This window comes from Polypterus senegalus, chromosome 9 (assembly GCF_016835505.1).
Source record: "Polypterus senegalus isolate Bchr_013 chromosome 9, ASM1683550v1, whole genome shotgun sequence".
In the NCBI taxonomy this organism is placed as follows: Eukaryota; Metazoa; Chordata; class Cladistia; order Polypteriformes; family Polypteridae; genus Polypterus; species Polypterus senegalus.
This window is the reverse complement of record NC_053162.1, coordinates 46,191,070-46,218,698: the sequence shown is the minus strand read 5'-3', so window position 1 is coordinate 46,218,698 and position 27,629 is coordinate 46,191,070. Positions and strand designations below refer to the sequence as shown.

Here is a 27,629-nt window from a genome sequence, read left to right as displayed (position 1 = left end):
CATACACATACACAAACATATACACATATACATAAAGTATACACACTTGCACAAGGGTCATCTTGGAATTAAATTAACACTTGTGGCCTGCAGGGGACGCACAGCTCCCAACACCCGACACAAACAGACGAGGACACAAGTTCCACAATCACAACACGGGCTTTTATTTAGTTTTTTTTGTGGTAAAACTCTTCAATACCAAGTTTTTCCCACACCACAGCCACAGGACAAAGCTTTTCTCTCTTTCTTAACTCCTCCTCCAGCAAGCTTTGTTACTTTTCTCCCGACAGTGGCAGCTGCCACATTTTATAATCTTTGGGAATGCTTTAGGAAAAGATGAGTAAATTTTGGCCATGAAGGGATTCCCATCGTCAGCAACAACACTTAGATAGGCCATAGCATTAAAGCGATGATTGATCTGTATTAACAGGCTCAAAGTGTGCCACAAAAACAATCCCCAACATCCTTACACCACCACCACCAGCTTGTGCTGTTGGTTTTAAGGCAGGTTGGGTATGTGGATTCATGCTGTTGGTGCCAAATTCTGACCCTACCATCTGTGTGCCTCAAAAACAACAACAACAATTATTTATATAGCACATTTTCATACAAACAATGTAGCTCCAAGTGCTTTACATGATAAAGAAAGAGAAAAAAGACAAAATAAATAATTACAATTAGGGAATACCAATTAACATAGAATAACAGTAAGGTCCAATGGCCAGGGAGGACAGAAAGAACAAAAAAAAAAAAAAAAAAACTCCAGATGTCTAGAGAAAAATAAAATCTGCAGGGGTTACAGGCCATGAGACCACCCAGCCCCCTCTAGGCATTCCACCTAACATAAATGACCTCAGTCAGTCCTCATTGTATTCAGGGTTCTCATGGAAGAACGTGATGATGATGGTCATGTGGACTTCTGGCCTTCAAGTCCATCAATGTAGGGACATCATGGTGCTTTGATTAGGAAAAAAACGGAAAAAGAACAGAAGAGAAAGTAGGGGTTTGTACAGATTTTGGTGCCACCATAAATAATAATGATAATTAATTGAATATACAGAGTATCAGGATTTAACTAAGATGAAGCTATGAGAAAGCCATGTTAAAGTAATACGTTTTCAGCAGTGTTTTAAAGTGCTCCACTGTATTAGCCTGGTGAATTCTTATAGGCAAACTATTCCAGATCAGCAGAAATCGAGATTCACCAGACCTGACTACATCATTCCCTTCTTCAACTGTCTAGTTTTGGTGGGGTTGTGTCCACTGCAGCCTCTGCTTTCTGCTCTTGGCTGAACAAAATCAAACCCAATGTCCTTTTCTCTTGTAGACCATCCAGTTTAAGGTTTGGCATGTTGTGCATTGTAAGATGCTTTTCTGCCCATCACAGTTGTACAGAGTGAGTACCTGAGTTACCAAAGCCTCTCTTTCCATTCATACCATCCTGGCCATTCTTCTCTGACCTCTCATCAACAAGATGCTCCCATCCAAGATCTCACTGGATATTATTTGTTTTTGCACCATTCTGAGTTAACCCTGGAGACTGATGTGTGTGAAAATCCCAGGAGATCAGCAGTTATTGAAATACTCAAATCAGCCTGCTTGGCACAAACAATCACTCTACAGTTGAAATCACTGTGATCATACGGTTTTCCCTTCTGGTGTTAACATTAAATGAAGCTCCTGATATGTATCTAGATGAATGTATGCATTGCATTGCTGCCACATGATTGACTAATCAAATAATGCCATGGACAAGCAGGTGTACACGTGTTCACAATAATTTTTTCAGTGAGTGTATGTATTTAGCCTGTGGATTCCAGCATTTTTTACATCGTCACAATACAAGCCACGTACACTCCAACAGATAATAAAGTCCGCTCTTGAAGAGACTTCTTCAGACTTGTCATTTGTCACCTATGGATTCTGGTACCTTATTTATCGTGCAAAATTTGTTATTACATACTTTAGCTGTGTTGTTTAAAATGCAGTGTATTAATAACAACGATGTACAAAACATTATATCTGTAACAACTTCGTAGTTATACGTAAGGGTTTTATTACAAGATGGAATTGTGCCGTAAGATAAATTAAATACGCAAGAACAATGATGCTTTTAAATATCAGCCGGAGATGACGCCGCTTTTCAATGTCGATCACCCGTGACAAGATAACCGAAGCACATCGCTTGTGCCACGGCCACTCCCCCCAACACCCCAGCGGCCAGCGCAAGCTTTGCGTGCCCTCGGCCTGGTCAAGTTTATCTCGGTTCCTCTTAGTCATCAGTAGTAATCGAACATGGCCTCAGCTAACAGGTGCAGGTAAGAGATTTCAAATTGTAACTACATTTGGATTTAACGAGGAAAGAATCGGCTTCAAGCTGTAACAAAAACAGGATTAAACACACATCGCCAGTTTATTCCAGACTGTCATCCATACGGCAAACTGTCACCATAAAACTTGTATTGTTATTCTCGATCTCGATGTTTTCCAGCATGTAATATATAATCGCTGAAACTGTTACGCAGATAATGTAACTTAAAAAAGTCAATGTGGGACACTACAAGAAAGCAAATGAAAGCAACAATCCGAATTTAATTACTTAATTCAGAAAATAAATGCTAATAAGAAGCATGTGTAATTGTATGAATACCACGTATGCATGTGTGAATCACACGAAGTTATTGTCAAATCTAAATCCATTGGTCTCAGCCGAAGGCACACATGGATGTATGAATATTTTATTATAAAAGTAAGTCATCTTGTAATCCTGTTTCATCTCGTGTAGGCATTAAGGTGAAGAACTGTGCATTTCCTCGTTATGCCTATTTTGTAATTTCTTTGTTAAAATAAACCTTTCTGTTTTTCAAGTTATATTTAAATGTGAAGACATACAGTTAGAGTAACAAAGTGTAACTAGATCACGATTTACGTGTAACGATGTGCATTAGGTGTCTAAATGTTTTAATATAAATGCGCATTAGCCTGATAGTATTTATTCCTGAATAATGACGATAATATTACACGTACAATTTTTATAAACACCAGAAATTCCATTTGCTATGCACATACGTAACTGTTGTGCTTATGTTGCTATTGCACCAAACAGCCTAGTTAAGCGACAGGTTGATTTCCGGTCCCATGGAATCAGCTCAGCATGTACCCTAGCAACAGTTGCTAGGGTATCGGACCACGTGCACACTCGTTCCGGGTGCTGATGCAAGGGGGGAAGGGTGCTGCTATTTTCCACGTTGGCGAACGCCAGTATGAAATGCTGAGTGCCACGCATTCCTGTCAGGACCGCGGACAGCTCACAATGAAGGTTCTTTGTCTGGTAAGGGGACATCCTTTCCAGCTTTTCTTTTCTATTTGCTCAAAGCTGACACAACAGTATTTGTTTTCAATCCAAAAAAAAAAAAACAAATTCATTGCTCTTCTACTATGAAGTGAAGGAGCTCATTAGGCAATAATTTAATATTACCTAAAAGATTTGATGGCAGTAACTTTATTACAGTTACTTAATTACATCATAGTAACGCAGTCAATCTTTTTTCATACTTGATGGTTTTCATAACATATAATTTGCTTTTGAGTGATGAGTAAACACTTTCTATTATTCATACCTGATGTGAGCACAGACACAGCTGGTCTTCCTATTCCGATTGCCTTTAAACAGACCGTGATGATCGCATTTAACAGCTCCATACATTTAGAGCAGATATTCCTAATCCTGGTCCTGCAGGACTACTTTGGCTATCAAGTTTTGTTTTTTTTTTTCCCTCAAACTACTTTTAGAGCTGGAAATCACTCCTTGTTGTTAATGATCACACTATTTAATTAACTGCCTCATTTCTGCTCTCGTTCTAATGTATTGGAAACTGAAAATTTTGCTTTTCAAGAAAGAAAATTGTCAAAATATAATGAACCAGAGGAGATTAATAAAAATGCAGGTGCAAATAGTTCCAAGTCAACTCGTCATCTGTTGGCTACGCATCTCTAGGTGAGCCTGATTGTTAATTATTAGCTGGCTAAAGAAGGGAAGAAAATAATAAGAAAGCGGTCTAAAATTAAAGAAACAAACAAAAATAAAAAGGTTTAAAATGCACCAGCATCTGTGGCAGTGGCAAGCATCCCTACAAACATCATAGAGAAGAAAGACCCAAATGACCTAGGGTTGGAGATCATGAAACAAGACCAAATCAAATTATATAAGCACAGTTTTGACAAAAACAGGCCATCCAACATACCTCATGGTGTTTTGTCCATGTGATTATTTCAAAAGCAATCTCCAATGTTCCTCTCTTATCAGCATCATGTCATTTTATGTAATGTACATGGTGACAAGTCAGTCCTTCTCAGCTCTGCCTTGCCCAGACATCCAAGGAGGTGGGCAGTAAAATGTACGAAGCAGTATGTATGACCTTGCTGGTCTAAATCCACACAAGTAACCCTTAGATAATGTCTTCTCTTATTGCAGCCTCTCATTTTTTTCTTGATGATGGGATTAGAAGCGTTCTGCTATTGCTTCTCAATCTGGTATCGCCCCCTGAGCTGCTCTCCACTTCTGGCTGGATATCTTTAATTTTGAGATTTAAGCCTACTGGACACTTATACTGTACTCTTATTTTTAGCTGAGGCCCATTCGTCTCTGAATTGGTGACTTCTGAAAGTCAAAGCTGATGTCACATTAAAACATTTTTAACCAATCTAGATAAGAAGAGGCCATTCAACCCAAAATAGCTTGACAGACCTATCCATTTAGAACAGGGGTCTCCAACATGTCGCTCACGAGCTACCCCTTCCCAAGTAGCTTATCAAAGGGTTAATGAATCCTACACAAATTTGAAAACTAGATTAGTCAAATTTCAAAAAAATCACGATCCACAGTCTGAATTGCAGTCTTATCTTTTCAACGTGGCATACACTTAAGAGAATATCCGAACTCAAACTCATTAAGACCTAAGTAACACTTTATTTAAAATATCAAACAAAGTTGAATTCAATTGTCCTCTTGTCTGCTAGCTAAGCGGAGTTAAGGCAATTGCCCTGAAGCTGGTGAGTGAGTGAGGAGATACCCATACCACCACCTTCGGCCTGTTGCGCACATCTCGGATTCGCCTAAATAACGCAGTTGAACTCTGATACGCAGCGAAATGGGAGAAGTCACAAAATCAACCGGAATGTTCAAGCAAATTATAGAAAAAAACCTGATCTAAATCCGTTAAGTAGTTCACTCGTAAAAGACAGACAGAGAGATGTTGGATTTTCTATATTATATATTAGTAAACATTCAAAATAATGTGCAATTAAAGTCTCAACAGCATTCTCAGCATTTCTGGAGCTTAGTGAAGCCAGATAACTATAAGAATCTTCACCAAGCAGCTCTGAAAATGTCTGCTTTGTCTGGGTCTCCATACCTCTGTGCATCTGACGTGAATGTCATGAAATTAAAGTTCAGAACAAGACTGACAGACGAACATTTAAATGACTCCATAAGAGTGAACCGAAGTGGCTCCACTCCACCACACATCCACCTCTCTTGTTGGCTCCATGCAGTGCCAGTCATCTGACTAACTAAACAACACATCACACATGCAACTGGACCTGTGAATAAAGTGAAACTGTGACATGGAAAATGACAATGAATAAGTCATATTTGTGGATTTGAATTGCATTGTTTTGTTTTGACAGTATTCATGTTTTAATTCAATAGTGTGAGATACACTAGAAAATGCATAAAGATAAAATAAATGCACTTGCAGGTGAACTAAATGTTTTTGGTGATGTTTTAATGGAAAACATGAGTTGTGGACACATTTTGTAAATGTTCAGGCAAAACAAGCTTATTCAGTTTGTTTGGGTTGAAATAAGCCGAGTAGCTCTTGGCCATTTACATTTTGTAAAAGGAGCTCTCAGGGGAAAAAAGATTGGAGACCCCTGATTTAGAGCATTACAACAATCTAGATGATTATGTGACTTCTAGTTTTTGAGTATGTCAGACTTGCGAAATGCAATTGCTGATCTTGTCGCCAGACCATGAAAATCACTGGACATGTCACAATTAGGGGCGGCAGTGGTAATGCTGCTGCCTCGCAGTTAGGAGACCCGGGTTCGCTTCCCGGGTCATCCCTGCGTGGAGTTTGCATGTTCTCCCCGTGTCTGCCTGGGTTTCCTCCCACAGTCCAAAGATATGCCGGTTAGGTGGATTGGCGATTCTAAATTGGCCGTAGTGTGTGTTTGTGTGTGTCCTGCGGTGGGTTGGCACCCTGCCCAGGATTGGTTCCTGCCTTGTGCCCTGTGTTGATTGGGATAGGCTCCAGCAGACCCCCGTGACCCTGTGTTCGGATTCAGTGGGTTGGATGGATGGATGTCACAATTACCTACTGCATGCCACCCTTCCAGCGTAGTTGTGCTTGTCCCGTTTTGTGACAGCCAATAATGTGCTGCCTATTGAAGCCTTCATAAGCTTCATTTATATAATTTTAGCTAATGTGACATACCCAGGAACTGACTCCAGCTAGTCTGTGACTCACCCCAATAACATCAAACAGGTTTGATTTTGTGTTTAGTAGTAGGGTTGGGCTATGTGTGCATGAGAGCTGACAACCAATGAATGTTCATTTGGAGGTACAGTGCATAACATGCAGTGATGAGCAATAAGGAACATGGGCGTTTTAGACCTCACAAATGGAAGAGAGGCTTGTCTCCCTAATGTCTCATGTTTCACGCACCATGACAGAATAGCAAAGAATGTTCAAGAAACCAATTTGAAATGATTCGAGCTTTGTGACATGGTGCATTATCCTGCTGGAAGTAGCCATCAGAGGATGGGTACATGGTGGTCATGAAGGGATGGAGATGGTCAGAAACAATGCTCAGGTAGCCCATGGCATTTAAATGATGCCCAATTGGCACTAAGGGGCCTAGAGTGTGCCAAGAAAACATCCCCCACACCATTACACCACCACCACCAGCCTGCACAGTGGTAACAAGGCATGATGGATCCATGTTCTCATTCTGTTTACACCAAATTCTGACTCTACCATTTGAATGTCTCAACAGAAATCGAGACTCATCAGACCAGGCAACATTTTTCCAGTCTTCAACTGTCCAATTTTGGTGAGCTCGTGCAAATTGTAGCCTTTTTTTCCTATTTGTAGTGGAGATGAGTGGTACCCGGTGGGGTCTTCTGCTGTTGTAGCCCATCCTTCTCAAGGTTGTGCGTGTTGTGGCTTCCCAAATGCTTTGCTGCATACCTCGGTTGTAACGAGTGGTTATTTCAGTCAAAGTTGCTCTTCTATCAGCTTGAATCAGTCGGCCCATTCTCCTCTGACCTCTAGCATCAACAAGGCATTTTTTTCCCACAGGACTGCCGCATACTGGATGTTTTTCCCTTTTCACACCATTCTTTGTAAACCCTAGAAATGGTTGTGCGTGAAAATCCCAGTAACTGAGCAGATTGTGAAATACTCAGACCGGCCCGTCTGGCACCAACAACCATGCCACACTCAAAAATGCTTAAATCACCTTTCTTTCCCATTCTGACATTCAGTTTGGAGTTCAGGAGATTGTCTTGACCAGGACCACACCCCTAAATGCATTGAAGCAACTGCCATGTGATTGGTTGATTAGATAATTGCATTAATGAGAAATTGAACAGGTGTTCCTAACTAATAATCCTTTAGGTGAGTATATTTGTTCATTTTAACTTAACGTGTAACCTGATTGTTGATTTGTATTGCAAACTTAACTGCGATATGCAAGTAGACAACAGTGTTGGCTTTTTCAAAAACACAAAGCAATGCATTGATAAAAGAAAAAAGTAGCGCAATCAGTATCAGTATATCAACACATACCCCGGTCTGTAGAAGCAATGCAATATTTTTTTTTTTCGTTTTTCTAACTGCCCTTGTTTCACCAATCCTTCAACACGTTCTTGGAATTGCGGTCCATGAAGCGTCAAGAAACTGAAAAAAGTAAAACTAGGTCCCAAGGTCATACTACTGTAAGATAAACGTTGTAATCCAATGAGACAAAGTAATTGCTATTCCAAAGTGATGGGGTTATTGGGGGGTATCAGTTTCTACTTTGATATGCCACGTCTGTCGGTGCTTCTGTTTAAAGTTTAAAGCTTGATAAAATCGTTTGGAGCAGTATACAGGTGAGTGGGAATTGTAGTCCATTTGCACAAAATTGATAATAAGATGAAGGGCAGGTAATATATCTCTTATATATATTTCTCTTCTGGTTCGTCCTGCTTCCACTTCAAAACCGGTCCCGCCCACACGCAGTCGACACAGCATTTCTCGATTCCTATTCGTCCTCTTCCAATCCCTTCCCCACGCTGCCTGCGGCCTCCCATACACCTTGCTATTTTCATTATACTGTGACGGTTATTTCCAAAGCCTTTGTTATAACATGAATGACAGTATCTTCTCTGTCGACGGGTTTTTGTACAACGTCATCTCTATTCCGGGATCCGGCAACTGCCTGTTCCTATCAGTGGGTTATTTCTTGACATAAATCGTCTCCAGCAAAACACCTATTCTCAACTGCGTATTTCAAGAAGTATTTCTTTCTTCTTGATCTCTGAATTCTTTTCTCACCGTTTTCCGTTCCTATTCTTACACCGCCGTATGCTACGATTGGCGTTGGCTAGTATTTAATATCAGTCAACTTGATAAGTTTCATTAAAAGCCGAGACGCCTGGCAAACACTTACTAAACGCGTCTTCTACTTGAACTTGCTCCGTTCAGTAGGCATCTACAGAAGGCTTTTATTTGCATAAACGTCATGCCCCAATACTCCGTTCAATCACGGTGTGGCGAAAAGGGGAAGCAGTGCATTAAATGTCTCCCTCGCTAGAGCATTGTTAATGACAAATATCAACAAATAAAAAAATATGTGTCGGAAAATTTTACTTGTTTTACTGCGTCACCAAGTTTCAAGACATTTTAGAGATTTGGGATATTTATTTTTTTTGTGTGTCTATTAACATATATAATATATATATATATATATATGTAGGTAAAAAACAGTGAAAAATGTTGATACATTTTCTTTCATAAAAAACAGCCAAAGAGAAACAAAAGTGGAATAAAGCATAGGGGATCAAAGCCCCACTGATATAAGAACTTAGATCTGACCAGTTGACTACACAGGAGAGAAAAAGAAATTATAAACTACTGGGAGGCAATGGATATTTACAACAGACAAACTCACAGCTGGTTATTTCCAAGATTCATCCTTATGGGGTACTGCTGTGGCTACAGGTTTTGTCCAAGCCACTTTGACAATGAGTGACTTATTTCACCTTTACCTCACTATTTAATTAGCTGTCCTTTTTTTCTTCTCATTTTGCATTCATAAAAGTACAATATGGTGAGATTTAAATGTACATGAAATATTTGAATTTTTGCTATGGCTTTCAATGTTTATCTGTTTTATCAGTTTTCTTTTTAATTTGCGTTTTGTTTGGAGTTTGCTCTTTTAATTGTAATTGACTACTGACAACTGTGAACTGTTGTCACAAATAGCCTCTAGTGTGCTTATTAGTTAATGAAGTAATAGCTTTAACAACCAGAACATCAAAACAACTAAAAAGAAAACTAATGAATTCTTATCATTATAGCACTCGTAAATTCCTGCTTTATTCTATACATTTTTAGCATATCCAGTTTGTAATTATGGTGCAAAAAGAGAAGTAGTGTGAGAAAAGAGAAAAAACTAGAAACATTCAAGTCCTTATCCCTTGACACTTTCAATTTATTTATCTTCTTCTGTGGCATTTGCTCCCTTCATTGTATTCTAATAAAGATAATTAACAGAGAGTAGAGGAGACACCAGGACAAATAACAATGAGTGATCACTAGTAAATAAATAAATAAATAAATACATGCAAAATGTGGCAGAATGTAAATCTTGCTGATGAATCTTAAAAACCAAGATAAAAGAGACATTATCTTCCTGTGATATACATAACTGTTTTTTACATTCCAATAATATTAATCAAATCCAATTTTGAAATTTCAGGTTTTAAGCTTTCATCATTCTTTGTTGTCTACACTACTTCATCTTTTGTAATTGCACAAGTGAAGAAATGTAGACAAGCTAATTAAACAATTGTCAGGTTTCCATTTGAAAGACTTCATGTGAAAAAGGTTTAACACTCTGAATTGTTAATTGATGCAGGTGATGGAAATGATAATTGCTGGAAATACTTCACAAGTATCAATAAAAAAAATCTGTTCTGTTTTAGTGGATAAATTGTTTATCGAGACTTTGAAATGTTTGAAAGACTTTAGGGGAAATTTTTTCAACAGGAAAAGGTGTTTATGCATAAATTTAGTATCAAGTGCTGGGAGTTTCACTATGTGCCTTTTCCTATAACAAATCATACAGCCGGTCAAAATCATCATACCTGCAACTTTCCATAACTGTCAATGTAATTTTCAAAAATTAAAATAACCCAATTTCCTCGTGGGTATACATAAGAATACACTAGTAAATCATTAGCAAAAAAGGCTTAGTGTATGTATGCATAGCCTATCTAAGTGTTTATAATATTTAGGCATCTTGGAATTGTTTGTATGTATCCTCCCTGGGTAATAATTCTGATTTGGTGAAAATGGCTTCATTTTAAGCACTCACAGATGTGGCCATGCAAATGTCTCAGATGAAACACGTGTCGTTGACAAGCACCTGAGGAGTTATCCATGTACATCCTTTACAGCTAATGTGATTGCTGTAATGTTCAGTTAGGGGAAGAAGACATATCTATGTTCCATTGAATGCTCTGCATGTCTGTAGTAAAATGTGTCACAAAGAATTGTGATCACAACAACATTTATTTCTGTAGCACATTTTCATATAAAAATGATTTAGCTCCATGTGCTTTACAAGATGTCAAAGAAGTAGTTACATTCAAGTAAAAACAAATTGAAATTAGATACAAAAGGTAAGTGATTGAAGACCTCATTTGCATCCTTGATGTGTGGTAATCTGATGCATTGTTCTCTTCTTTGATTGGCTGTGCACACTGTGTAAACAACAGATGTGGATGGCAGGCTTACTGACCTCTAATGTGTCTTTCACAGCTGTATGCTCAGTTTTTACAAAGCTCTAGCAATGAACCTTTGGATTAGAAGTGCTAGTCAGTGGCTACCATGTGGTGTGACAAATGGTCCTCGTCAACTGTGCAGCATTTAAAATGTTGACATTGACATTCTAAATTGTTGTAGACTGAGGCTTTCAGTAAAATGGTTCAGAATTTTTTGGTCAGACATCACTATTGTATGGGTGATAGAAGTAGCTTGGCAAAGTAACAGTGCCTTCAAGTGTAGACAGCAGGATATACTGAGAGGAAAAACAGACCAAGGAGGATTGGTCAGAACTCATGATGACAGTCAAGGTTTTAGTTTTGAGTAAATGATTAACAAACATAGTTGAATATGAACAACTCAATTAGCAGCTCTGATTAGGGTCCACCAGATTAGAATATTGCAGATTCAGCCAGAATTTAATTTCAGAGACCTATGAGGCACTCTTTTCACAAGCAGGCAGATAAATCATTCCACATAAATAAGCACACAAAACGAGTCCAATGGAAAAAGAACTAGAAAGTTGCAAGCAGCTCGAACATACCCATAGCAATTAGATAGAATCAGTTGTTTATTTCCACATGTCCTGAGCTGTCTACTGGCTCTCACTTCTTTACTGCTTTAAATTCTGTGGTGGTCCAATATTCCTGGAAAGTCAAGCACCTTTTAGGATGGCACAGTGATTCATGTAGCTGTCTCACAGTTTCAGGAGGCTGGATTTCAGTTCCAGTCACATCATTTTCTTTGGGGTTTCTGCTTTCCTTCCACATCCCAAAGACATTGGTGTTAGGATAATCAGTAATTTTAAATTGGCCTTGTCTGATTACTAGTTGGGGTGGCATGGTGGCACATTGATAGCGCTGCTGCCTCGCAGTTAGCAGACCCGGGTTCGGTTCCCAGGTCCTCCCTGCGTGGAGTTTGCATGTTCTCCCCATGTCTGCGTGGGTTTCCTCCGGGTGCTCCGGTTTCCTCCCACAGCCCAAAGACATGCAGGTTAGGTGCATTGGTGATCCTAAATTGTCCCTAGTGTGTGTGTGTGTGTGTGTGCGCCCTGCCCAGGGTTTGTTTCCTGCCTTGCGCCCTGTGTTGGATGGGATTGACTCCAGTAGACCCCTGTGACCCTGTGTTAGGATATGGCGGGTTGGATGATGGATGGATGATTACTAGTTGGATGGTCCTGAGGCTGGGGCAATCAAAAGGTTGCCAGTTCAAATTCTGTAAATGCGAGAAGTGATTCTACTCCTTTGGGCCTTTGAGCAAGGCCCTTAATCTGCAATTTCTCCATCCTGGGTGTGATGTTAACTGGCATCCAGTCCTGTAAGCAGGTCCTCCAACATGCAAGGAACACTTGGGGGTTGGTGGCAGAATTGGCACTCCACCCACTGTTAAAGAAAAAAAAACCTCACACTCTTCTATTCCATTCAAACTAGTGTGGTACTGAGGTGTCATCAATTGCATGGCTGCACTTGGGTCCTAATTTAGGATCTTGAGGTGGTTTGTTGTGTGGTGGATGTGTCAGTGCACTGTATTGGCGCATACTCCTAGTCTCTGTCTCTCCCATGTGATTTCAGGTGCTCGGTCTGGGGTCAATTACCTGCTAGCACCCAATTCTACTGGAGCAGCACCTCCTGAAAGCTTCACTGGAATAAGTCTGTCCTAAAATAGTGAGACATGATTTATTTCATTTCTTATTTAGTGTGTGTGTTTTTTTTAATCCATCTGTAATTGTCTTCACCAGTGATTGTATCAGTCCTCTTTTTACTGTAATTGCTATCATTACATTAAAATGTAAAGATAGATAGATAGATACTTTACTAATCCTGAAGGAAATTGCAAGGTTACAGCAACAGACAAAAGGACACAAATATATATATAACAAGAATTATAATAATCTTAGATATGCTAACAAGGTATAAATCTGTAATTAGAGTAACAAAGTGTACTGTAGGTATTCATTAAATGTAAAGAGATTAGAATTGCACATGCAGTACTTATAAGTTACAGGATGTCACTGGCACTGTATATTGCACATGGCATCATTGTCTGTTGAGGTGTTTCCTAGACCAGCTCAGTACCATTCAGCAAATAGAGCGCAAGACCACCTCAGCCATGGGGTGACCCATTATATAGCCTGATGACTGAGGGTATAAATGAGCTTTGTGGACCACCAGGCTGGCCCCGCAAGCTGAACCCGACACAGACAGACACGCATGGGACACAAGTTCACGGCACACATGTTTTATTTTTCCTTTTTTTCCCTTGTGGGAAACACCTTCCCCATTCCCCACAAATATTATTCTCTAATACTTATTATTAATATATCCATCCATCCATTTTCCAACCTGCTGAATCTGAACACAGGGTCACGGGGGTCTGCTGGAGCCAATCCCAGCTAACACAAGGCACGGGGCAGGAACCAATCCTGAGCAGGGTGCCAACCCACCGCAGGACACACACAAACACACCCACACACCAAGGCCAATTAAGAATCACCAATCCACCTAACCGGCATGTCTTTGGACTGTGGGAGGAAACCGGAGCGCCCGGAGGAAACCCATGCAGACACGGGGAGAACATGCAAACTCCACGCAGGGAGGACCCGGGAAGCGAACCCGGGTCTCCTAACTGCGAGGCAGCAGCGCTACCACTGCGCCACCCATTATTAATATATAATATAATAATAATACTTATTATTACTCTATTGTAGAAGTAAAGTTGGACAGTTTAACATCTGTAGCAGAGCGACGGGCATTAAGCAAACTCCTGTCAATCATGACGAATCCACTGCATCCACTGAACAGTGTCATCTCCAGGCAGAGGAGTAGCTTCAGTGACAGACTTTTGTCACTGTCTTGCAACACTGACAGACTGAGGAGATCGTTCCTCCACCACACTATGCGAGTCTTCAATTCCACCCGGGGGAGTAAATGCTAACATTACTCAAAGTTATTGTCTGCTTTTACATACTTTTTTTTATTACTATTTAATTTAATATTGTTTTTTGTGTCAGTATACTGCTGCTGGATTATGTGAATTTCCCCTTGGGATTAGTAAAGTATCTATCTATCTATCTATCTATCTATCTATCTATCTATCTATCTATCTATCTATCTATCTATCTATCTATCTATCTATCTATCTATCTATCTATCTATCTATCTATCTATAACATAGTCCCAATACAAGCATAGCACAATACGATACGTCTCTTCTCTTTATCTTTCTCCACCTTCACACCTCGGGTCCAGCTTCGTGGCTCCTCCTCCCGACTCTGGCTCCCCGAGTAGTGGCTGCTGGCTCCTTTTATAATGCACCCGGAAGTGCTCCAGGTGCTTGATTATTTGTTTCCGGCAGCACTTCCGGGTGTGGCAGAAGAACTACCCATAAGGGCTCAGCAGCTCCTGCTGCAGCACCCCTTGGCAGTGCCTGTGGATCCCAAAAGGGCTGCACCATACTCCAACTCTCATGCAGCCCTGTGGGAGTCTGAGGTACTACTGCCCAGGGGGGTTGCCATCTAGCGTCCTGGGGGAGGTAACGTTCTGGCCACACTTGCTACCCCAGTCTTCTCAGCATGGAGGCGTTGCAGCCGGGCAAGAGCCCTGGCCGCACGCTACAGCTTCCATTCCTTGAAGCGACACAGGAGTCTCAGTCTTTATGTGTTCCTCAACAAGTTTAATAATGACCGTCAGTGTGCAAGCTGCTGTCATGCAAGGCATGCGAGCAAGGAGTACTTTAGGTAAGGTGACCATGAAAAACCCAAAATAGAAGGTCAATCAACATCGCAACCAAAATGAGAGACCAGAATGGTACTCAAAAACGATACACAAGTTAAAGCCAGGAGACACTAATGAGGAAGAGTTTTGAAATGTTCAATAGGATATCTGATAAAGAGTTTTGTTATACACAAATATGGAAGTGCTCTGAAAGACCACCTTTTCATTCATCACACTGTTTCCAGGAGCACATGACCTCTGTGGACATGCCCCTAACTATGCGGGTCACTGTTCTAATGAAAGGAGACACAAAACTGCAGCGTCTGTCAGTAGTCAAAATGGTGGTGAGAACAGCCCAAGAAATATCACAACAGTTAACGTAATTAGAAAAAAAAGTGATTTTAGAATCAGACTTCTGTGCTACATAAAAACTCAAAACAAATGTCAGAACACCCAGTCTGTTCAAATTAAAGACTTTGACATTTTCTGAAATAAGGATTCCTAACAGCTGCACAGCAACTACAAGAATACATTTCTGACAAAGGATTCTGAAGAGAGGGGTCAAGAGACATTTAAAAAAATATAGATAATTCGCAACCAAAGATGCGTATTTCTTATGATGTTTGTAGTTGAGGCTCTCAACAAAAAATGCTTAAGCGAGTTCTGGGATATTGCATAAAAAAACTGCAAGCTCAATCAAAAGCCTTGTCCACGTTTACATTTCTACAGAATTTCAGACTTCATCTTTTTTCACTTGTTGAAGAGTCAAAAAATGTCAGACTGAATTTTACAAAAGTTTGATTTGCTTACAGTTTTATGAAACTGACACTAAAATTCTTTTCCCTGGTGATTTTGCAATTGCCCAGCACAAACATCACTAAAGACTTTTTGGGAGTTTTAAAGGAGTTTTTTTTGGAGTGGGAAACAAGAATTTTTTCTGTGTTTACCTGTGTTCACTTCTACAGCGGCATAAAGCATTTAATTCGTATCACATCAGTTAAATCAATTCTGTCCCTCCCTGTCATTGACATCACTGTGCATATTTTCTACAGCAAAACTCAGTTCATGGCCAGTTGCTGCTGCTAAAAACCCTTTCACAGGACAATGTCGAGCAATCATCTTATCCTAGCTGAGAATATGCACACTTTTTTTTCTTTCACTATAGACCTTTATTTAAACACTAAATGACAGGTAGACATGGAATTAATTAATTGTAAAGGACAGAAGAACACTTGGAGGCAAACCCTGTATATTAAAATTACATAAAAGGTGTAAAAATAAAACGTGTGGTAATGCACAAAACTGAGACGTCCTTGAAATGAGTCAGTCAGCTCAAGATGGCATTGCTTCTTCTTATGATGGATTCTGGGAGAAAGAGTGGTGGTCTGACCCCAGAAGTGATGTGATCAGTGATCCCTTCTGCAGGAAGAGATGGAGAAGAGAGAACATCATTAGACAGTGCCCCCTCATGTGCCAGTGGTAAATTATAATCACACAAGAATTTAATTTGTTCCCCAAGCACATGAGTGTGGCAGAATAAAAAAAGCCTCCGGTCAGGAACTAAATCCTTTTCTTTTTATGTGAACGACACAATTTTGGATGAAAGCAAAACACTATTTTCCATAGTTTTTTACGAAGCAAGTATCACTTTGCTCATCATGTTTTAGGCTTTTAGAACAATCTTAATGCAAGATTGTGTGGTGACACCTTTGGGCACAATTTGACACTTTGAAGAATGGTGTGATGTTCTGCTCCATCTGTTTTACAGTAGGCTAACTGTAGTTAATCTTGTATTCTTACTAGTCTGTGTTACTTTTCCTTATCAATTACTAGCACAAAAATGCAACACTTCCAAGAATTTCTAGCTATTGGATAAAGTTCTGAAGTATTTCTTTTTTGACAACCCAATCATGTTATTCCTTGAAACAAACATACTACAGGAGATGGTTCTTTTTCCACACCTTCATGAATTTGTTCTACTTGTCAAGTCTTGTCAGGTGGAACAGTTGGGATGCCAATCCAACCAACCTTTTTAGTTGCGAAACAACAAAAAAGAATTTAGTAACAAAATAAACCAGCGTTCAATGGCCCAAGCCTCTGATGGATCTAAGGGTCTGTCCATGGAGCTCTGTCCTGTAGTAGGCCTGGGTCAAGACTAAGATGCCTCCTTCTGGGAATGGCTGCCTTTATATGGTTTGGACCAGAAGGGGCGGGGCCTCTAGGACTGATGAAGGCAGGGGTCAGTCATCCTTATTGGACGTCTTCTTGGAGTTGTGGAGGGATGAGACAAGACTATCAGTGAAAGCGCCTCCTCTCATCCCAGAGTGGTATTGCATACCTAATCTGAGCCAATAAGGTGACCAACAGAGACAGATGCATAACCATCTCTACAAATGTTTCATAGCCATACTTGCAAAAGCACAAACACAGACTTGCTTCCTGATTGGTCAATGTGATTGAAACACAGAATCAGTTCACGTGACCCCTCTCACCTGACAGACTCCAGCTGATGGTGCTCAAATTTTTATAATATGTCAAAAAAAACATTAGCAGCCCATTAGCCATTAGCGATCTCATATCGTGTGATTTGTGGCATTCAACATTTTTGAGAATTTCTGACAATTTGAAAAACCACTAGAGATTTGGCAATTGAGCACTTAGTGTTTGCCCACCCTAAAACATGTGCAGAACTCACTAAGCAAGCGTAATGGTGTATTTAGCCATCAACATGACAGTTTGGAAGTAAGTGAAGAAATAATCACGCAACAATTAAAAAAAGAACCAAAAAATAATAAAAAGAGATTAAAAAAAATATCAAAAGAGCCAAAAGCAGAAGCAGAATTTGACATTTATAGCTAGAGAAGCCCAGCAGCTTCTCATGTTCTCCAAACACACATTTGTAATGGGACAGCGGTGACTTTTAAAATTTGTATTATATGTTATTGGCCCACATAATTTCTTTTATTCAGCATTTTATATAAGAAAGCCCCCAACAACATGCCCCCCCATCTCACTACTGTATAATGTGATGAGCACATCTTACTGGGCCATCTTTATTCCATTTGCTATTCTCATCACCCTTTGCTTTTGAAAATAATTTAGATCTCCTCATTTGCCTGGGTATTGTCATTCTGGCCTTACACTTGGCACTTGGCTTGGAAGTTCCAACTGTCTCTGGCACCGCACTTACCCCTGGCATTTGAGGACTGGCATTGAGATCTCAGCCTCACGTTGACAGCTGGCATTTGCACTAAATATGTTGGCTGACACTCAGTGGAGTTATCTGTTGGAAGATTTATATTTCATCTTTGTTGGATTGCTTTTTCTTGCACATTGTCATTTTTTTTAATAAATTACCATTCAAGGCAGTGAAACCATGTCAGGGTTATAGGGAGCTTGAATGTAATCTGGCAGTGGTAAGAGCTGAGTAAGAGAGGTCCTGGATGGGGGGCAACTCTAGATCAGTGCCATTAAAGATAAATGTCAGCAGCATTAATGGCATATCTTATAATGCTTGAAATTTGCTGATTTAATTTTAATATACAAATAGTTTTAAACAAGAAAAGACAAGCAAATAAAAGGTTCACATCTGAGGATACATTAGCGAAGAAGAAGATACAATAGGTAGAGTATCTGTTCTCTCTGCTAGCATGAAAATTTTAAACTACTATATTAAATAATGTGTCTTTTTATGGCAGTTTTTTATTTTAATGAAAACTCATTTATCCACCTAAACAGATTCCTAACCTACTTATTCCAGTAGAGGAGACACGCAGGGAGCTGGAAGTACTGGCAGGAACTCGACCTGGGTAGGATGCCAGTGCCTCGCTGAGCAAGCTTATGCACACAAACACCGGCCTATTTAGAGTCATCAAGACTGAGTGTGAGAACACTGGAGTGAGGATCATACTTGGGCAGCCATGTCTGAAAGACTGATCCAGAGAGGCAGAAGACAGCAAAAAAACCAAAAACCCATTAAAGGCCCAAGCACAAAACAGAAAGATTTAGCAGTTTAGAGTGCAGTGATAAATGAAGGATCATCCTTTGAGATTTTACTCTGAATGACACCTTTGCTCCAAAGAAGGATTTTGCAGCTGGGCAGTGTAGCAAGAAGAGGTATGAAGTCCTGGGGGTGTCCGCTGTTTGAATGTGTGTTAAGGGATAAAGACCTGCCAAAAGAGGGTCCGATAGTCATAAAACCCATGACTTCTCTCCTTTAAAATGTATCCACCCAAGAGAGTGGAGATCTCAGGCAACCTCTGAGCTGGTGGCTGTGGCTGATGGCTTTGTTCATTAATGGAGTGAACAAATTTGTTTTGATGGTGGCATGCCATGCCTTTTGTTTTATTTATCCTGGTGTTAAGTCTCAATTCATGCCTGAATGTTCTACATTTCTGTGGAAGTTTTCATGCTTGGCTGAGGACGTGTTGTGGCTGTCGTCTAACATCATTTTGTGGGCATTTTCCTGGTTCCCACATTTTTGGAATGTCACACTCCTACTTTACCTTTTCTGCATTTGACCCAGTCGATGTTGTTAAGGCAGGTGGCTCACTACGCAATGACTGCAGATACTTAATCTTGTAATCTTGACTGTCCAATTACACGACTTGGAGTCATAGGGGAATAATGGCTTGCATGACCGTAAGCCATGGTTGAATACACGGTCAACCAATATTGCTCTTATCTCATTAGGTAGGTAGGTAGGTAGGTGGGTAGGTAGGTAGATAGATAGATAGATAGATCTTCTTACTCTACCACTTCCACTTCCTCTGCTTCTTTTTCTGTTCCTCTGTGCTGTTTCTTTTATAATGTTGTTTCATGAATTTTACTAACATTACCTTTAGAATATATAGGGAGCCAAGTTAATAATTTTGGCTGATTGTCTTTGCCCAGGTGATGCGTGTTCTCATTCATTAGCTCATTGGGTTTTACTTGCTGACTGAGGAATTTTTGCAAAAAGAAACAGCTGTGCTTATGAAGATAATCTGTGCTGCTTCACTGAGGTGTGTGTGTGTAGAGTTCTTCATAATGCATGCACCAGAATTTCAAAATGTGTAAAAACAGAAATGTGTGCATAATTGTGGAAATAAACTTTATGTTTCTGAGGTATTAGCATCAGCAGTACCTTATCGGTCAATTCATTCACGCACAGTGTGTTAGCAATTGAGAAAAACTGGGTTGCAGATTGGAGACCCCACCCAACCTTGTTGGTCCCCTTTGAAGTTTTTCTCGAGTTGGACACAGATATCAGCTCGAAGTGGGTGGGGGGATTGTTATCTTGGAGGTCCACACGAGGAGTCAAATGTAGATGAGAGGTCATTGATTGTCAGAGAGAGCCCACAATGAAATTCCACGTGGGTCATACATGCATTTAAGATCGAAAAATGGTGGTGGGGGGGGTGTCATGGTGGTGCCCAAGACCAACCAAAGCCACCCCGTTCCGACACCAATGCCTACATCTTTTAAAATTGTCAGAATGTCCCCGCCAAAAAACTCTCTCATATAGGCAATCACCTAGTTCACCTATATGGTAGCGTTGGCCTTGTTTGTAGTCAATTTAAAACTCAAATACAAGGGAAAAATCAAAAATATTTTTCTAAAAACAATACATTTTTAACCACTCCTGGGTATGATCATTAGACTTATAGACAAAAAAGAAGCATAAATACAAGAAATAAGTTTTAACAGAGAAAAAGAGATAAAGTACTAGATAAGACAAAGTTAGGTTGCATCCTGTCTCATATTGTGAATCCCAAGTTGGGATTAATAAAGTATCTATCTATCTATCTATCTATCTATCTATCTATCTATCTATCTATCTGTCTATCTATCTGTCTATCTATCTATCTATCTATCTATCTATCTATCTATCTATCTATCTATCTATCTATCTATCTATCTATCTATCTATCTATCTATCTATCTATCTATATATTGGACAGGCATGTCATCTACATTGTAAGTGATGTTCTACCTGCCAAGACAGGGGGGAAAGTGTCATCTGGAGTGATATATCTACCCCTGGTATGTTCCTTTATCTTTATCTCCACAAGCCTCCTCCATTGCCTGCAGAAGGGGATATGAGTCTGTAGTTCAGGTGATCATACACCTTCAACCTCCAAGATGTGATAGAATTCTTCAGTGCGGTGTAGGGAGGGTATGTATAGTGGAGAGATTGCATTAAAAGACATGAATGGTCGATGAGCCCCTTTTGGACCAATGCATACTCGAACCATGGTTGACCACATTGTCAAGCAGGGTATTTGTGATGGTTCTTCTTTGTCTTTTTTCTTATCCTCCTCCTTCTCCTGTTATCCTCACACCTCTTCCTTCACCTCTCTCAGCAATTTTTGGTTCTTTTGTTCCCCAATCCAAGAGAACTAACCTGTTGCATATGAGGGGGGACCCAAAAGTAACAAGATGTTTTTTAGTTATATATTTCTGAGAACATTTACAAAATGTAATCACCCTTAAAAGGCTTTCCCTGAGATGCAAAACACTTGTAAAGTGATAGCCTTCAGTGCCTCCGTCATTTGCATCTTGACCTTCTCTACAACCTGAAAGTGCTTTCCTTTAAGGTCCCTCTTCATTGTTGGAAATAAGAAAAAATCAGAGGGTGAAATGTCCGGGGAATAGGTGTGTGTGTTTGGGGGTGGTATGTTCACCGTTCTCATCCCATTTTTTACATGAGAAACTGCAGCACACTTAATGCTGTGTGGGCGGGAATGTTACGATGATGCAGAAGCTACTTGCCTGATTGCCACAATTTGGGTTGTTTTCTCCATACTGCATCACACAATCGCTTGAGCACTTCAAGGAATCCCCTTGGCCAAATGTTGTAGAGGGCAGTCTATTACACACACCTAACGGAAAACGTCAGAACAAACGCTCCTCCAGCCTCCAGAAAAATATTCTCGTTATTTTTGGGTGCCCCCTTGTATTTATAGTGCCCATGCTCTGTTCTATTAGTGAAAAAATTGGCTGTAATAAGAGTTTTCACACTTGAGAATTTGGTGTAGACAATTGTCCAGTGAGTTTGGCATTTTGAATGACAGTGTTTTCCAAATTCAAACAAAGGATGTTTCAGTTTTGATAATTGTGTCTAATGCAGAGAAGTGAATGTAGTGTTTTGGCAAATGTGACTTTTGAAATTGCAAACTGAGTGCTAAGCTGAATATGTGCTTGCAATGCCGCAGACTTGGTCAAAAGATTTAGTACATGAGTAAATGGATTCAGTGATTGTGCCTCAAGTACTTTTTATTTGTATGTTTATGATCAGAAAAAAAACTAATTAAATTCAGGGTAGTGATCCCAAATTGGGCACAAGTTGGGAAACAACCCTGGACAGGTTGATCAGCCCATTGCAGGGCACAAAGCCCGACTCAAGTCACACCCGCGTCAGTTTAGCAGTAGCAGTAGTAATAGTATTGTCACATGTACGTGTGAGTGCCACAGAATTCTTATTTACACGTCCAACCAACACACAAAACGTCACAACTCTCTGGAGCCATGATATATTAAATTGAATAGCCCAAGTCAAAAACACAAATCAGCTTGCCTGATATTCAGCACTCTTCACTAACTACACACTCCGAGTAATTTAGAGCCACCAAGAAACCTGACCCACACATCTTTGGGGAAATGGAAGGGAAAACTCAAGCAGACACAGGTACATTGTGTTATAAATAGAGACCAGGGGCCTCATGCATAACACTGCGTAGAATTCGCACTAACATGACATAAGCACAAAAGCTGAAATGTGCTTACGCACAGAAAAATGTGCGTAGTCCAGCTTCTGCGTTCTTCCCCTCCATAAATCCTGGTCAGCGTGAAAAGTAATGCTCGTGCACGCACATGATGTCCTGCCCAAACTTACGTCTCTTTGAATATGCAAATCAATATAAATCGCCCTTAAGCTCAGTGTTCTGTGAAAAGACAATAGGAAAAGCACAGGGGAAAATATAAGAAAACCGATGTGTTATATTATTTGAAATTGGAAAAAATCAAATACTCAGTTAGAGGATTTGTACAGACTTTTTTCAAAACATGGCAGGATCTAATCAGTAATATTTTAAAATAAGTTCATAAAGCACAGAGAATTTTTTTTAAATTACGTATGTTTACAAGCCTTAAATTTAACGTTATTTGGCTTGCTCTCTCTCTCAGGGGTGGGGATCGATCTGTTCTTAACTCAATTTTTCTTTTTGTAAAATCTTGATTGCTTTGTATGGATTGTAATAAAATTAATAAAAAAAAAAAAAAAAAGAATTTCAGCGAATACCAAATGGGAGCAAAGGAAAAACATACTATTTGTTGATTTAAACAGTGGAATAAACAACAAAAGGAAGTTGATCGAGTTACATAGCGTGTTGGAGAAACTAGAAAGCTCACATTCACAAAATCACAAAAACAAATAGGCACACGGTGGGAAAAAAGCACGAGATGCCAACTTTAATCTCGAAATTTCCACTTTAATCACGTAGTTTATTTTGTCATTAAAGTAGAACATCATAAACTTCATCTTAAATTCATTTAATTTACTAGTTCCTCAAATCCCATCGTAACTAAAGTAGCACGTTAAATGCTTTATTTTGTATTTGATCTTCAATGTGCTCTATATGTATGAATCACTACGTGCTTCCGTTCTTTCTCTTTCTCCGACAGAACACAGAATCCATTACATTCGTGATATTAAAGCTCTCTGAATAATTAAAATGCTGAGATGTATATGTGATATAATTTTCATGATGATTGGAATAAAAGCATGTTATTAAACATGGAAACACGATGGCGCATTTATTGTTCATATCTCACACAAGATGCTGTTGCGCCATGCGCGACCTTCAATGAAATAATTTATTGTAGCAGTAATGTCTCTTTCAAACGTACTAGCCTCCAATTCCTGTTGTTACTTTTCTTTCCCCAAATACCCAATCGCCACACAATCAGCTCTGTAATATACGTTAAGCCATCTGTAAGCTTACAACGATGGTTCTTCAAAACTTTTAAGGAGCATTGAAATATCTTCATAGTACGTGTTTAATTATTCTATCCATGTATACTTCCAGTGTTGCGCCAGTCTCAGCAAATATACAGCGTGAGGCAGGAACAATACGTGAACTTGCTAGCGCTGCAGCACCGTGTCCTCACATGTTTAATTATTAACAATACAGATTATTTAAATGAAGTTAAAGTTTTATCTGTATAATATAATCAACATATTTTGCTGCATTTCATCTTAAAAATGATATCGTCATATGTAAATACACGCTTTATAAAGTGGCGCAGGTTGTGCAATATTATAACTATAGTGCAAGTTTATACAGTGGGGTAATTGTACTTATAAGTACAAACAGTTTTACAAGGAGCAATTGATTGAGTGCGTTTAGAGTTCTTGGGATGAAACTGTTTCTGAACCGTGAGGTCCATACAGGAAAGGCTTTGAAAAGTTTTGCTGTGGCTGAGGCAGCGTGGGCTTGATGCTGTATACCAATAATTCCCTTTCCAATCAGCTGCTGCTGTGATTCCCCTCTCAGATACAGCGATGTAAATACTCTGAGTGGTGCAGTGAGAGTAATATGGAAAAAGATGATCCGCTGTGGCAACCCTTAAAGGGAGCAGCTGAAAGAAGAAAAAGAAGAAGAAGATGGTGCAGTGAGAGTAACAACGCTAAAGCAGTTATGATATATGGAATAGTATTGCTATTTCCCTGGCCATTATATTGTTACAGGTAATCTACAATCAGATGCATAACACTAATAAACAATATGCGGTTAGTTTCAGTGTATTTATAAAACCGCGTCAGAAATGTGGTTCTAAGAAATAAAGGGTAACCACACAGGAACAGTAGCACTGCTTTGACGCTGGGTGGCGCCAGTCTGCAAAACTGAGCGGAGAACTTGCGTACGACAAGGTATGAGGTACCGTGGAAAAATGCATGGCTTTACGCCAAGTGTAGGTTTTATACATCGCGATTTGAACGTAGAAACGTTGTTACGCAACATTTCTGTGCATACGCACTGTTTATGCATGAGGCCCCAAGACACTGGAGCTATGAAGCAGCAGCAGCAGCAGCACTGACATCTTTTTAAAACTGTTTTCGCCACACCCTTAAAAGAGCTGTCCTAGAATGCTCCTGGAAGGCTCATTTATAGTCATGGGGCTGTTTTGGTGTTTGGTGACTGAAATTGCACCTTTGCTGACCTATTTTGACTATTTAAGGATTAATTGAAAAAAGTATGCTTAATGATAAGGGATCAAATGCCATTTTCAAAGATTTTTCAGGTATTTTAATATTTCAAGACTACCAACACATTTTCTGGCATCACATTTTCCTGCCACTACACATTTAAATGCACCATGTGCATTTACATTTTTAACTGTTGTAGTGACTTGTATTACTGCTACTTTCTGGGGGCCTACATTTGCTGTGCATTATTATTAATTTTTTTTTTACCCTGCTATAAAACTTTAAATGCTAATCGCTCTTTATGATGTTCACTATAAATAAAAATCTCTTCCGCAAAAGGCTGAATAAGCTGATGTAGCTTTTACTCTTTTAGCACACACTTTTAAATACAATGTCTTGCATTTTTAATGCACTCAGAAAGCTTTTTGCTTGAGCTTCAAGGATTCTGGACAAGTAAAAGAGCATGGGGCATGTCTGAGAAAGGCTGCTTTAGTGAATGGGACAAATGTATAGTGAAGCTAAGAACAGCAAAGTCCTCGTGGGCTTCCTAAAATAGCCTTCAATCCCAGTGATGGAAATAGTTCAGCACGTCGTACTGTGCAGTAGTCCATAAATGTAATCAGGTCTATTTCCTCCATGACAAAAAGCGCATTGGCTTTTGTCAGTTTCATGTATATGACGAACCTGCAGAGTTTACAGTGTCCACTGGGGGCAGCGACACAGTGTTCTGCTGCCGTGTCCCATTGTCTAATGTCACCCCCTTGTTCTAGGACCCTCTTATTGGAGCCTCTGTTTTAACTCTGTGAAGAGCCAACACTGAAGGTTCTTTCTGCTGCTTTATAGCATTTTCATTGAGAAGTAACTTCCTGCAGTAATGTACAAAATATTTATATTCTTTAAAAGTCTTTTCATTATTTATAAAGATCAGTGCCTGCATTTATCAAGCGTCTCAGAATTTCCCTTAGGAATTGCACTAAAAGTCTGACTAGGATAAGAATTTGTGAGAAGTATATGCGATGCGTCCTTGAGGAGTAGGAATTTGCATTTGAAAATGAAAGATGTCACGATTTTACGTCACCCTGAGCCACAAAATGGCACTCACGAAGGCAAATGCATTGCACCTCAAAGATAATAATAATTATTATTATTATTACTGTGTGATAGAATGGGGGCACCAGTGAGCCCCAAACCCCAAACACGAATACACCAAACAGTCCTGGGTTCAAATAAAGGGGTGTTTATTATATAAACACCTCCAAAAAAGTACCAAAGCACAAGTTCTCTTTCTTCAAATCACCTCTCCTCTCTTCTCCGCACTGCTCTCCTCCAGCTGAGTGTAGCTTGTCCTTCTCCCAGCTCTGACACGCATGGATGAGGCAGTGCAGTCCCTTTTTTTGAGCACCAGGGATGTTGCCCATTTGATGTAATTCAGGGTCACACAAAAGTCCCACATAATAAAGAGTGCATGCTGCCGGACTACAATTCCCTGCATTCCCTGCTGGTTCCCGAATGGGTGCAGATATCAAGGGCCGCTGCCATCTAGCAACTGGGAGGGGGGATAAACACCCCTCAGAGACAACACTTCTCTGTTTTACTTTTTTATCCCCGCCAGGGAAATTGCAACACAGATGTCCGGTTGGGACACCTGTCCATTTGTCTGGGGCTTTCTGCCTGGGTAAGGAACCATTTCTTTTGGCTGGGATGTCTGTCTATTCATTAGGGAAGCCTTGTCTGGGTGCAACATGCTTCCGCCTTGGCCGGGATGCCATCCTGTCCACTCGGGGCCTCCCGTCTTGGTAAGGTATCTTCTCTGTTCCTTTGATGGGATTCCTGTCCCATCCACAATTGTTATCAAAGTAGTAGGAGGAGGAGGAGGAGAAGAAAAAGAAAAAGAAGGGAAACATAACAAGTTGGGATATTGCGCTAAGCTTTTAATAACTATTGCCACATTATCAAGAATAATACAGTAATGAGATGGAAAGACCAAGACATACACACACACAGCAAATGAGCAAAAAGCCCAATAATGAGTGTGTTTAATCATGTTTTTAATTATTTCTCACTATTATTGCCATGGGAAACAGTTTGCAAAGTATTTAGTTGCAGAAATTAGAAACAGCTTTTCTCACACTTTTTCTGATGTCATGTTCACTCTCCTTGTGTTCCTAAGAGTCGTATGATGTGCTGTGTCTCTCTAGTAATCCCCCTCATCTTCTGTGAGGCTCTATTTATCCAGTGCCTCAGTAGGTTCCTCCCACCTTCTTGAACTTTCTCTGGCTAAAGTGTAATGTGAATGTTCCAGAGGTTCATGGAATACAAGATGCAGTGAACCTGTGTGACATTTTGCTGTCTGTCAATCATCCTGCCCCGCCTAATTTCAGGGTAGTATGCTGGTTACTACAGTACAGTTTGTGTCAATGACCACCTGGGTCTTGATACTGTGATATTATGTGCGATTCACATATTCATGCTCACCCACACTTGGAGCAATGGTGTTTATGTGCGTGCCGATTTGTATGAATATGGTTTGCTTTAATATTAACTCAACTGGAGTCGTGGGAAAATGTATGAATCTGTGATTGACCTCACACATTGTAAGTGCATTTGATGTTTGGTGCACAATTTGAGAAA

At 39.8% G+C, this 27,629-nt stretch overlaps 1 protein-coding gene across 1 annotated transcript in view; it reads left to right on the top strand.

The window, feature by feature from the left end:
- The first annotated feature begins 1,993 nt into the window (after nucleotides 1–1,993).
- Nucleotides 1,994–27,629, top strand: part of pnp6 (purine nucleoside phosphorylase 6) — an 87,879-nt gene continuing 62,243 nt past the window's right edge. The window contains exon 1 of the mRNA XM_039763069.1: nucleotides 1,994–2,318. Within this exon, the coding sequence (XP_039619003.1) occupies nucleotides 2,296–2,318 (23 nt within the window). The 5' untranslated portion in view covers nucleotides 1,994–2,295. The remainder of the gene's footprint in view (nucleotides 2,319–27,629) is intronic.